Source organism: Trichechus manatus, unplaced genomic scaffold (genome assembly GCF_000243295.1).
Source record: "Trichechus manatus latirostris isolate Lorelei unplaced genomic scaffold, TriManLat1.0 scaffold00261, whole genome shotgun sequence".
In the NCBI taxonomy this organism is placed as follows: Eukaryota; Metazoa; Chordata; class Mammalia; order Sirenia; family Trichechidae; genus Trichechus; species Trichechus manatus.
In genome coordinates this window covers 1,395,973-1,408,954 of record NW_004444197.1, presented here as the reverse complement: position 1 = coordinate 1,408,954, position 12,982 = coordinate 1,395,973, and the positions used below count along the sequence as shown (strand labels likewise).

Below are 12,982 nucleotides of genomic sequence, written 5' to 3'. Positions count from 1 at the left end.
AAAGCTGGAGCAGTGGCTGAGGTGGAGGCAGGGCTAGGACAAGACTGGGCTGAGTCAGAGTGGAGCTAGTCGTGGGGCAGGGGTGAGGCCTGGACAGGGCTTGGGCAGGTGTCAGGCTTGGGACTGAGGCCAGGGCAGGGCCTGAGCCTAGGCCTGGCTGTGACCAGAGTTGAGAGACCAAAGCTCTGAGTCCGCTCACTCGCCTGAGAAATTCTCCTGGAGGGGCCCTCACAGGGGTCCCACACAGAAATGCCTTCCCAGGTCAGGCAAGACAGGCTAGGCCTGATGTCCACCATAGAGAGCCGTGGCCCTGTAGACAACCAGGAACCACATGCCTCAGCAGTCAGTCTTAGAATTTTCCTTGAAAAATCAAAACTCATTTGGGGGTCAAATTTACCCTTGAATGGTAAGTAGAGGGTCCTGCAGGCCCCAGCTCTCTTGGTCAGCACTTGTTACCATGTACCCAGAACCCTAGAAATCCAGGGCTGCAGGAGTTTCAAGCATAACCCGTTCCCATACAGAGAGGACCCGGGGCCCTGGGAGGCAAAGAGGTCTGCCCTTGGTCACCCAGTCTGTGGGTGGTCAGCCAGGACACCACCCAGTCCCTGACAGACATCTCAGCCACAAGTAGCTCTCAGAAAGCTTGGAAACCCCCAGGACTGAAGACACACAAGACTCAAGATGACGAAGCCCAGCCAGGTTGACACAGTTCTGGATTTTATCCACAGTCATACAATCACAACTTATATATATATTTATATTTATATACCTTTAAATTACACAATCATGTACAAAACAGGTGCATTGCGGAGACCACAGCACTTCTCGGAGTCTCACAAGTGTTGGAACTAATGGAGTCAGGAAGCCTAGGGTGGCAGGTGGCAGGGCACTGGCTCCTCACAGAACCAGGTCGCAGAACAGTGGTTAACTGGGGGCAAAACACATTACTCGCCAGACCCCGCTGGGGTGGGCCCGTGCAGCATTGCGGGTGCGGGCAGGGGGCTACAGGAGGAGGCCTTGAGCACGCAAGGGGTGCGTCTCCCACGCTGGAGTTGAGTGCCCTGACACCAGCACTGACAGGTGGGACTGGGCCTCCAGAGCTGAGGGGGGCTTCTGGGGAGACCCTTCCTCCTGCTCCAGGGTCCTGAGGAGCCTGGGGACCAGGAGAGGGTGGTCCCAGGCAGGGCCATGGAGGAGGTTGCTTAGAAGGGATTGGGTTTCGAGTCCCTGCCCCAGAGTGGGCAGCTAAGAGCACAGGCCTGAGGTCCAGCCAGGGCCGCAGCCCCTCCCCAGGCGCTAGGAAGTCACTGGCACAGACAAGGGGAGCCCAGGCCCCGAGACGCAGATGTGCCCGGCTTCTGCCTTTCAAGAGTATCTGATGAGGGATAGAGGTCCCAACCCCAACTCCTGCCTCATGGAGAAGCTGAAGAGACTTTTCTTCTGGAGTTCGGAGGGCTGGCACAGCCCCAGCTGCGGGCTTCCAGAATCTCACTCAGGCTCTGAGGGCCTAGGGCCCAGCTCAGGCTGCAGCAGAGGCTGGGAGAGCAGACAGTGCTGAGTAATGGGATGCTGGGGAGGGGCCTGCCTGTCCCTGGGGCACCATTGCCCCCACTCCCAACTCCCCTGCCCTGAGAGAAGCCCGCCTAGCTCAGGCTTCTGCCTGAGTGTCCCACAATCCTCCTGTGCCCACACGAAGAGGGTCAGAGCCTTGAGGCGGGTTCTACTACCTCCTAACAGTGGGATGTTAGGAGAAGAAGCAGGGAATGAAAGAGGTCTGAGGGTGACAGAGGGGCTGGGATATTTTTACCCGACGTGGAAAAGGGGAGGGTGTCTACAGACCTGAGGCCTAGAAGTGGCATCAGCCATGAGCAGGTTTCACCTGGTGTTGCAGGAAGCCTCAGGTGTTCACCCCAGAGGCCCCTGAGAGACCCCTCTTCCAGCCACTCCTCCACCTCTTGGGGTCTTGTCCTGCCCTGGTCTGCTTCCCAAGTCCCCCCCCTCACCCCAACTCCTAAAGGAGAGGCCGGCACCTTGTACTCCAGCACCACAACTTTCACTAACCACAGGAGACACTCCCTGCTCTGGGCAGGCCCTTTACCTCCTCCCACCCCCAAGTCCTTTAACCGAGGCTCAGGCCTGGAGAGATGAAGGGGCTGCCAGCACCGGGGATGTTGTTCCTGGAGCAAGGGCAACAAGGAAGAAAGAGAGTGACTGTCCTCCTGCCAAACGCATGTTTCCTCCAGTGGCTGCAGGCTTTCCCCTGATGGTCCCAGGCCTTCCCCAGATGGTCCCAGGCTAGAAGCTTCCATGGGCTTCACAGTGTCTCCCCAGGTAGGTGACGGAAGGGGAGAGAGGGGTAGAAGGCCAAGGGCCTTGCAGGCAAAAGGCTTGATCTTATGGAGGCTGGTTTTTTAGACATGGAAGGAGGGTGAGTGGGTGGGCAAGATGCGCTCCTCCCCAGGAAATGGGAGGAGGCTGCTACTGTTGCTGGCTTTCCTCTGGGCTTTGGGGCCCCCACTCCCTGCCAGAGAACTTATGTGAGGAGGTGGGCAGGGGTCTCTGCAAGTTACTGAAGGGGTATGACTCTGAGGAAGAGCCTGTGCCCAAGTGCTGACAGTTGGAAAAAAAGGCCCAAACAGGGTCTTGGTCCCTCAGTTGGGCCTGTAGTTAGGAGGGTTGGTATAACCGGAGCTGCGGACCTGTTCCCCCCTCAGTCACCCTCCTGCACCCCAGTGACAGTGTCACCTCCTCCAGCTCACCACGTTCATGCCTGTGGGAGTCCGGAGGCCCCTGGAAACCTCTGTGGGGGAGGAGGGTGACCAATCCTCCTCCAGCCCCACAGGTCCCACATGTCTGCATGGACACCAGGGAGAGGGAGAGTAGGGCTATGAGGAAATGGCACTCCCCAGGGCAGAGTGGAACACTGGAGATCGGGAGGCCTCCCTTCTCTGGCGCCTGCAGGGGAGGCCTTTGAGAATAGGGTAGTGATGGAAAGGTAACAGGATGGGGCGGGGGAAGAGGTTAGGAAGCCAGGCCCAGGGAAAGGGGGAACAGGTGCTGGCAGACTGTGGTGGAGGAGGGTTGGAGGGAGCCTGGCAGGGTAAAAGGGTCCAGGAGACGTCCGTCAGGGCTCGGGAGACTCTTTGGTGGGATCTGAAGAGCAGATGCCATGATGTGGCTGTTGGGCTAAGTGCTAAGACCCTCACCTATCCTGGGGCCTCCACCCCAAGCCCTACCACCTGGCATCCAGGTGGCCCTGCAAATGCTTCTGTCACTTTGTGTTTTTTGTTTTGTTCTGTTTTAACTTTTAAAAAAATAAAAGCTTGATCGGAAAATATGTCTGGAACTCTATGGCAGGGGAGGGAGACGAGAGTGGGAAGGAAAGGGTGGCGGTAGGCGAGGAGTGAGGGGGCGTGTGGAGGGGAGCAGGGCAGCTAGATGGCCTCCACGTAGTTGGCAGGGTAGAGGCCCAGCTGCCCGCTGTCCAGCCGTCCGCGGCACCAGCCCTGCTCATCCTCCTCGCCCAATTTGGTGAGCTCATCTCCTGGGAAGGGGGACAAAAGGCGGAGCTTGTTGACGGGGCTCAGAGTGAGCCTTCCAATACTATGCTGGGCCAGCCGTAATAACCCCACCCCCCCATTACTGTCTCAGTGCCATTTGGTCTTGATTCTGGCCACCGGCCTGTCCTACCCCAGTGCCCACGTGCCGCCCTTAGCACGTAGATCCTGGCCTCATCCCAGCCACACACCTACTCATCTGGATCTCGGCCCCGCCCCGCGAAGCCTAGGCCCGCCTCCAGATGAATTTCCCAGGTACACGCCTGCTCCCCGACAATGCCCGCCCCCGGGTCCCAACTAGGCCACGCCCAATGTGTTGGCCACGCCCACATGCCCAAGTCCCACCTCCAGGCTCATTTCCGGCAAATCCCCGCGTCCCCGGCCCTCACGCCCCGCCCCCACCCCGGCCACACATCCAATCCAGGCCCAGGCACGGTCCTCCAGCGCTCAAGTGCCGACTTTGCCTCACCCTCATGTTTAACCTCTGCTGCTCTGCCCTGCCCGCGTACCAGCCTTAAAGCTGAGCTCGTCCTGCTCCTGGCCGTCGTAGTCGTACAGCGCTCGCACGCGCACTCCCTTGGCGTCATCCTCAAAGGAGTTGGCGCCCCCGTTGGCCTCACTGCCCCCAAAGGGGTTCCCACTCTCGTCGTCCGACCACTCGGTGGCGTAGGCCTGGCCCCTGTCGTAGCTGCTAACGCTGAGATAGATGCAGACGGAGGACCTGGCATGAGGCCTTGTCCATAGAGCTGCACCTCTTCCTAACTAGAGATCTAGCCTCCAATTCCCCCCAAGGCTAGAGCCAGGACTGTCCGCGTAGGAGGGAGTCCAGAGCCAGTGACCCTCATGACAGCTCTTTAAACAGATGTGAGGGCAGGGCCATTAGCACTATTACCCAACACTTGAGGGACGAGGGTGCTGAAGGGGACTCCAGGGAACAGGTGACCCCTCGTCTGAGAGGGGCAGTACTACCTAGTGGTTATGAAGAAGGATTCTGGAGCCAGACCTCCTGGGCATCATATTCTGGCTTTGAGGCTTACTAACTAGCTTATGATCTTGGGCAAGTCATAATCTCTCTTGGCTTCAGTTTCTCCCTTTGTAAAATGGGGATATTTATAGATCTCCCAGAGTGCTGGGAGGCTGAAATGAGTTAATATTGGAAAATGCTTAGGACAGTGCCTGACATACAGTAGGCGCTCTAGGAGGATTAGTCCTGGTGGTACAGTGGTAAAGAGATCTGTTGCTAACCAAAAGGCTGGCAGTTCAAATCCACCAGTCGCTCCTTGGAAACCCTGTGGGCCAGTTCTACTCTGTCCTATAGAGTCGCTACGAGTCGTAATTGGCTGGACGGCAATGGGTTTGGTTTTTTGTTTTCTGTCTTTCAGAGCAACATATGGTTGCTGTAAATGATGGTCTGAAGGGTCTCCCAGGGTAAAACTCAGCTGCCCTAGTGTGTGGGTCCCTCTGGCCCCCAGGAAGCTCCAGTGGGAGACACTCACCTGCCACGGTCCCCAGCCTGGGATATAGACTCCACTGCCCCAGTGGCATTGGCCAGCGTCGCCCCCTCTGCCTTCTTGGGCTGTTTCTCCTTTTTGGCAGTGGTGTGAGGGAGATCTGGGTTCCACTCCTGGTGGGGGCCAGGAGAGCAGTCAGGCTGGGGAATCTGCACCCTGAGGCTCCTTCCAGCCTTTTCAGGTTCCCCTTCCCCATCACCACACATCCTCACCTCAAACTGGGGCCAGTTCATGGGCATACCAGGGCCACTGGTGCCACGGAACCATCTGAGGTCCTCCTGGGCATCAGCCCCCCGAATGGCCTGCTCCAGCTCACGGTACACGTGGATATAGCTGTTTGCAGGAGAAATGGGAGAGGTGGGAACACAGATTCACCGTGGCCACTCCTCATCCTCTGTGAGGGCTCAGAGCCCATTCAGGGGACCAAGGCAGACTGCTTCCCAAGGAGCAATCTCCATGTGGGAAAATCCAGGCATGCCCAGTGGGCCCCTTTCTCCATTCCCATGTTAGCCACTCACCCATCCATCCAAGCACATGTTCTTGAGTACCTAGTATGTATCAGCTTACACCCAGGCAGCCACTGTATTTGAAGCCTCTTCCCTCTTGCCTCCCCTTTCTGTCACTATAACGTAGAGCTTGGGCTGTCCTGTGTGCCAGTTATACCCTCTGCTGGCTGTACCTGTGCCCACCATGCCCACTACACCCAGGTACCTGCTATTCTCAGCTAGGTTGAGGTGACGTTTGATGTCCAGCAGCACCTCCTTGAGGAAGACCAGCCGCTTTTCCTCAAATTGCTGGCACTGTTCAAACACCTGCTCCATACCTTCCATGTACTGGGGTGTGGTCTTGCCCACATCTTCCAGCACCTTCTCGTACTTCTCCTGTGTCTATGGGCACCCAGGTCGAGGGAGGGTAAGACCCAGGCCCACGCCTCCCAGCCACCATCCACTCCAAGGGTCCGTTGGACTCTAGCCCACCACAACCCCTAGCCCGATTGGCACCTTCTGCACATCCTGCTTGCACTTATCTACTTTGTCCTGCAGCTTCTTCTGCTGCTCAGGCGTGACCGACTGCTCTGTCTTGCTATTCATCTCCCGTGTCATGGCCAGCTTCTCCTCTTTGCAGGCCAGATGGTAGGCCTTCTTGGCTGCCTCCAACTGTGGGGAGGGGAGAACCAGGGCTCCCACTTGTGAGCAGGTCACTCAGCCCCTCCCACCTGCCTACTCCACAAGGAGCTGTGAGCACACATTCTTTAGAAGCAGAAGGGATGCAGGTCCTGGTTTCAGGTATTTGGGAGCAGTGCCCACCCATCTGTGGATGCTTCCCTGATGATAGTACCTGCTGCCTCTGTGGACACCCTCCTATTGGGCAGTGCAGTGCCCATCCCATCTGTGGATTCTGAGGGCGATGCGCCCTTCTGCCCCTGCTGGTACCTTTCTTGGGGACAGTGTCCCTTTACCCATTGGGCACTGCTTGCCCCATCTGTGGGTATTTCTTCCTGGAGGGCTGTGCTGCTGCTCCCATGGGTACAGTCTCAGAGGTCAGCGCCCTACACTGGCACCCCTCTGAGCTCAGCCGCCCACCCCCACTCCATCTGTGGTAGCCGCCCACTGGGCACCTCCTTCATCTTCTTGGCCCAGGGCTTCTGAGCTTTGCGGAAGCCATCTTCAGCCTCTTTGGTCTCCTTGAAGCTGCCCATGATCTGCTTGTGATAAGCGTCCTTCTGCCAGTTCTTGACCTTCTCCAGATCCTCATTCAGCAGGTTGTTCTTCATCTCCTGGTGCAACTCGCTCACCTTGTCTGCCTCCGTCATCATGGCACCCCAGGCCCGCTCCAGGCTGCCATACTGTGGGCCTGAGGAAATGGCCGTGGGGTCATGGGGGCCCTCATCACCCCCACCCAGAGGCCCCCTCATGCCTCCTTTCTCTGAGGCTTTTCCCTTCCTTCCCATGGCTGCAGAAATGCCCCCCTCTGCTCTTCCCATAGTCCTATCCATTCTCCAGGGCCCAAGTACAGCCACCTCCTCCAAGAAGCCTCCTCTGACTGCTCTACTCTCACACACCTCGCCCTACAGCCCTCATTAGATTCTGCTTGCAGTACACTGTGCCTACTATGCCTTGTCTCCCCCATCAGCTTGTGGACCCCATGGGGAGCAGCTTGGACCCCGTGGGCTCTCAAAAGCCCAACACAGCACCAGGCACATAGGAGGAGCTCCAGGAATGTTAGCTGAATGTAAAACTGAAGAACCAACTGGTGATAGATGCCACCATTTGTTCAGCTGTATTCTGGGCACCAACTTTGTACTTGGTGCTGTGCGAGGTGGTGCAGACCCAGTCGCTGCCCTCATAGGGTTTAGCGTCTAGCGGAAGAGAAAAGCATCGACAGATACATGTAAACCCCAACTTGAAACTGCTCTGGATTAAAGGAAACTAGAGATGTGACAAGTAAATGCAACATGTGATCCTGGACCACCACAATTGCTAGAGTAAAATTTGCATATGGGCAATATTAAATGTCCTGAATTTGACAACTGAAATATGGTTATGTGAACAAATGCTCTTCTTAAGAGATACATGAAGAATTTAGGGGTGAAGGAGCACAACGTCTCCAACTTATTCTCAAATGGTTCAGAAGAAAGTATGCATATAAATAGAGACGGAGTGGTAAAGCAAATGCAGTAAAATGTTAATACCTAGTGGTTCTGGGTGAAGGGTATTGTAGGAGTTCTCTGCACTATTCTTGAAACTTTTCTCTAAGTTTAAATTATTTCAAAATAAAAAGATTTTGTTTTGTTGTTGTCTTCTGTGTGTGTGTGTGTGTGTGTGTGTGTGTGTGTATGTGTGTGTGTTTTAATCCAATTTTATAACGTTGTACCAAGTAGAGTTTAACAGGAAAGCCTGGCCTTGTCTGGGAAGGAAGGATGGCCAGGTGTGGAAGAACAGCACCTGCAAAGGCCCTGTGGCTGTAGGATTCAGAGTATATCCAGGTGGCTGGGTGTGCCAAGGGCCCAGACTGTGGGAGGCATTTGGGGGTCGGGGGGAGGAGAGGTTAGAGTCCGGGGAGTGCGCACGGGGTGAGCAGGAGGGGCAGCACCTTTCTCGATGAGCTGGCGCCAGCGCTTGGCCCAGTCGGTGAGCTGCTGCGCGTACGCCTTCTCGATTTTGGCGCGCTCCTGCACGCAGTTCATCAGGTCATTGCACAGGCGGTGTCCGTCATCGATGCGCTTCACCGTCCGCTTGTAGTTCCCCACCTGGCGGCCAAGCAGCGAGGGCGACTCCCGCGGGCTCCCTGCCTCCCAGACCCGGCCCACCCGCCGCATCCTGCAGGGGGCGCCCGCGCACGTCCAGCTTCCAGGCCTTACCCTTCGTCCTTATCCTCGTCCTGGCCCCTCTTCCCAACGTTCATCGCCTACTCCCGCGGCCGCGGTAACTCATGGAGGGCGCCGGACCCCCTAACTTTCAGAGGCCCAGCACCCTGCATCAGACCTATCCTATACACACCCTCATCCTATTTAAATAGAATTTCCTCACTGCCACAAAATGCCGAAGAATTTTTATAATTTGGACTTAAGCTAGAATGAATAATTCATTTTGTTCTTGTGAGCTAAATCTATTATATTTATATAGAGCCATATAAGCATTGAGTTGAGCTACAGCTACTTGACATAATATTATGTTTTGTAGACATCTCATTAAACACTTACTAATTTAGGTTTGGCAGTTTTCGTTTGGGGTTTCTGGAGCCAATAGAAATCTTTTTATTTTTTTCCCCTGGGTCTCAAACATTTTGGGAGACGCCAGGAATGCTGGCTTCTCATCTTGCCTCCACCTCTATGTTGCTGTGGGGCTCCAGAACTCCCCTTTTATGCTCCGCCCCCTGCCCACGGCTCAGGGTTGGGGGCAAGGCACAGCTGTGAAAGGCTGTGTAAGCTGTGAAGTGCGGTACCTGCTTATGTGAAGTGCCAGGAGTCTGAGCTCAGGCCTCCAGAGCAGAGGGTCAGGAGGGGCTTGCTCCCACATTACAAAATGCCAGAGGATCTCCCCAGCAGGGGCCTAGCGAGGGTAACAAGCGCCCAGGGGCAATCTCTAAATTGCCCACCTCCTACCCCCCATTTCGAGATAGACATTGATAGCACCTAAGCGTCAGCAGAAACGCCTTCCCTCCTCTTGTTTGGCTGGCTCAGCCAGGCACCTTTCATATTTGTGGCGCTTTGGTTTGTCATTCCACGCCTCATCTGGCACCCCTTGAACTTGGGGGGAGGGTGCAAGTGCCTCCCCCACCCTTCCCTCGCTACGCCTTTGCTCTCCAGGGGCAGCTGTGGAGGCAGAGTGCTCAGTGGGCAGTAGTTTTATGCCATTTGTGGGTACCAGCTACCTGCTGGGCACAGACAGCTTTGGAGGGGCTGGGGAGCAAGGCCTGAGATCCTAGGGTTGGTGAGGGGTGGGTGGGAGCCGGGGCCTCCATGCAGCCAGGCTGTCTGGTCCCTGGGCCTGGGAAGCATCAAGGTCTCACCTCCCAGAAGCTGTCAGTGGTCTCCTCCGCAGCCAGCGATGCCTCATCGTAGGAGCCGGACATAGTGTGGCCGTGGGGAGATGGACAGGCGTGGCGTGGCGGTCAGTGGGCTCAGCTGCTCATGCACTGGGAAGAGGAGAGAGATTCCTGGAGATGAGGGAAGTGGCCCACGCACCCCATTCCAGGCCTGGTCCCAAACGTGCTGTGGGGATGCAGGCTCCATGGGCATGAGCTTGCATTGGAATGGGGCTTCCTGCCCAGGGACTGGCTCACCATCCCTAGGGTAACCCCAGAACTCACCCTGAGGCACCCCTCGTACTCACTTCTGGTCTCTCCTCCACAAGTACCTTCTCTCCCAGCCCCCCAGCCAAAGGCCAAATCCCTCCTCCAGCTCCAGTACAAGCACCTCGTCTTAGAAGCCTGTCCCGACCACCAGAACCCCTGATGCCTGCAACTGTTTTTGTACTCCTGGACTATTAAAGTAGAAGTTAGGGCCACACGGCTGCACACTTGCTTTATATAAATCTGTGGTTTTCTTCTCAGACACACACAGCTACTTGAAGTCGGCAGTCAGGTTCATCTGTGCATGTCCTGTACCACTTCCCCAGGCCTGAAACACTGTAGGGCCCACTGGGGCACAATGAACCCCAGCTGGTGGGGCTGCGGGGGCTCTAAGTGGGGCTCCCTTTGGCCAACTGCTTTCCCCTCAGCACTACCCACCCTGACCCAATCAAACCTTGCATCAGGCCCAAAAGACCCTCTCCAGCTCCCCACTATCAACGCAGAGCACCTGGGTCTCAGCCTCTAGAACCTCCTTCCACCCCCCAACCCGAGCCTGGAGCCCCAAGCTGGCAGCAGGGCCCCCGCCGACCTCCGGCCCAGGCTCAGTGCCTCCTCAGTTCTCTGAGCTGCTGGGACCCTGTGACTGGCCTTCTGGCTGCTCTCGTGCCCATCCCCAAAAGCCCCCATTAGCTGCTTACGTGTCTCCTGGGAGTCTGGACATTTGGCTTCCTGGCCCACATGTCAGACCATTGCAGCAATTTGTGTGAGCATCTGGGCAGCAATGTCTGCCCTGGATCTGTCGACAGGCATCACAGCCATCCAATCTAGGTTATGTGCTGCCCCAGGGCTGGGGGGCACTCCCTTTCTCTCCTTCCCAACCCAGGCCTCGCTGCCACCCCAGGCCAGATGGGCTCAGTAGTCAGGAAATAAGACCCAGCGGAGTCTAGGCCGAGCCTGACCTCACTACAAGCTGCCAGCCTCAAGCTGGTCCCGGGCCCCGGAACATGCCTTCCTGCTTCTGCACTGCAGCCTCAGGACTGTGGACTCTGACCAGTGAGGACGCTGGTGGAGGGGCTGGCCTCCACAAGATTCAGCCCAACCTGGGGGCCCAGGGGACATCTATCCCTTACCAGCAGCTGGCTCTCACGTTCAGAGCAAGTGGCACCAACACATGAGGATCCTTGGTCAAGAATGTCTCTCCCCCTCTCTGGGCCTCAGTCTCCCCATCTCTCCAGGGCCTGGTGGTCTTTCCCTGGTAATAACTCAGTATTGTCTCCTTGCTCCTCTCAGGCACCGAAACATATTTTGTCTCTTTCCCCTTAGGAAACCCCAGACTTTCTCACACACTCATCCACAGTGGGGATGGACGGGGAGGAGACTGGAGTACATCAAGGGACAAAGAAATGAGTCTTGGAATTTTTTTCCTCTTAATCTGGCATTTTTCATTTAAAAAACAGTTCTTGCTTAATAAAGACCATTCTGAATTTAGATACGGAGAAGTAAAAGGCAGCGATATTTAATGGAGGACTTTCGGCAAGGCTGGATAAGTATCCCTGGGGACAGAGACCCTTCTAGAACCTTGAAGTCATATAGAACTCTGCTCTTTGGGATCCCTATTAATGTACAGTTGTCAGGGGGGGGGCAGGTGGGGGCTGTAGCAAGGGTGGAGGATGGGGGCATTCCCTCCTGGGAATCAAGGTCAAACCCTAGCCATGCTTCTCATCCATCTTACCGGGGAAGTAAATTTGGTACAATCTTGATGGAGCGCAACTTGGTCTCCTCTCACAATTAGAGGTACACACTCTTCTCCCAGCAAGGCCACTTCTAGGAATTTACCCTCCAGCCAGTTGGATAAACTGATGGATGTACAAGGTTATTTACTACAGCACTGCTTGCAAAAGCAAAAGGCTGGAAACAATCCAAGTGACTGTCCACAGGGGGCTGGTTGAGTAAATTATGGTGCAGGCCTGTAATAGAATGCTCTGGTCCTGAGTGGGACCTGTCACTAAAGCAAAACAGACAAGGGGCAGGACAGTGTGGTTACTGATGCTTCTTCTATTTGTCTGGGGGAAAATATCTGTCTGTCTATATATCTGTCTGTCTCTCTATCTATCTATCCATCTATCCATCCATCCATCCATCTATCTACCTAGAAGCCATGATGGTGCAATGGTTAAGTGCTCGGCTGCTAACCAAAAGTTCGGCAGTTTGAACTCACTCAGCAGCTCCATGGGAGAATGACCTGGCAATCTGCTCCCATAAAGATTACAGCCTAGAAAACCCTATGGGGCAGTTCTACTCTGTCACATGGGGTCGCTATGAGTCAAAATCAACTCAACAGCAAACAAACAACAACAAAATCTATCTAGCTGTCTGTCTATCTATCATCTATCTATCTATCTATCTATCTATCTATCTATCTATCTATCTATCTCTATCTGTCATCCTTTTGGAAGGCCGCCCAGGAAACTGGTAGCTGTGGCTGCCTTCAGGGAACTGGGTGGCTAGGGAACTGGGTAGGAAGGAGGATTTTCACTGTAGGTTCTTTTAAATTTTGCTTTGGTGCACAGATTGCATATTTTTTTAAACCATCAGGGCTTTGTCCAGAGCCAAGGGAGCTGAGAGTCAGGACCAAGGGTGCATTTGCAGCTTGGAGGAAGGAAAGTGCAGCTAAGACTTGGCACGTCAGGCTAGAATGGAATGCATGGAGGTGGAGGCCCAGGACAGGTGTGACTTGCTGTGTGTGGTCCCGCTGTTGCTGTAGCCAGGTAACGGATCTCCTAAGCTCTCAGCTGAGGTATCCTGTGTGGTGGAAACAGCTCCAGCCTTGGGGACCCTGCTCTTCCACCAACCTGCTGTGTGACCTTGGGCAAGTCACGTGGCCTCTCTGGGACTTGCTGTGAAATAGGGATGATATGACCTGACTTAAGGATTAGATGAGACAGTGAGTGTCTTGCCCATGGTAGACTCTAAGTAACTGCGGGTCCTCCCCACAACAGCCCCAGGCTGGACCGCTGTACAGGGTGAGTTCAGGAAGACAGGCAGGTGGGGTCCAGAGAAGAGGCCAGGAGGGAACGTCTGAGCCCCCCATCACTGCATTGGCCAGACACATGGTCCCAC

General features: G+C 55.4%; 1 protein-coding gene across 3 annotated transcripts in view; it reads right to left on the bottom strand.

Moving 5' to 3' along the window:
• Window positions 1-3,282: 3,282 nt before the first annotated feature.
• Window positions 3,283-12,982, bottom strand: part of PACSIN1 (protein kinase C and casein kinase substrate in neurons 1) — a 57,956-nt gene continuing 48,256 nt past the window's right edge. Inside the window, exons 1-9 of one of the 3 annotated variants that reach the window (XM_023724791.1) lie at window positions 9,581-9,643; window positions 8,162-8,318; window positions 6,687-6,922; window positions 6,070-6,225; window positions 5,780-5,955; window positions 5,280-5,401; window positions 5,054-5,186; window positions 4,067-4,290; window positions 3,283-3,544 (exon numbers count right to left, since the gene is read on the bottom strand). In XM_023724791.1, coding sequence (XP_023580559.1) covers window positions 3,435-3,544; window positions 4,067-4,290; window positions 5,054-5,186; window positions 5,280-5,401; window positions 5,780-5,955; window positions 6,070-6,225; window positions 6,687-6,922; window positions 8,162-8,318; window positions 9,581-9,643 — 1,377 coding nt within the window. In that variant the 3' untranslated portion in view covers window positions 3,283-3,434. Of the gene's footprint in view, window positions 3,545-4,066; window positions 4,291-5,053; window positions 5,187-5,279; window positions 5,402-5,779; window positions 5,956-6,069; window positions 6,226-6,686; window positions 6,923-8,161; window positions 8,319-9,580; window positions 9,707-12,982 lie in introns of those variants that run through there. The other 2 variants (XM_004389830.2, XM_004389831.2) reach the window with 2 other exon arrangements.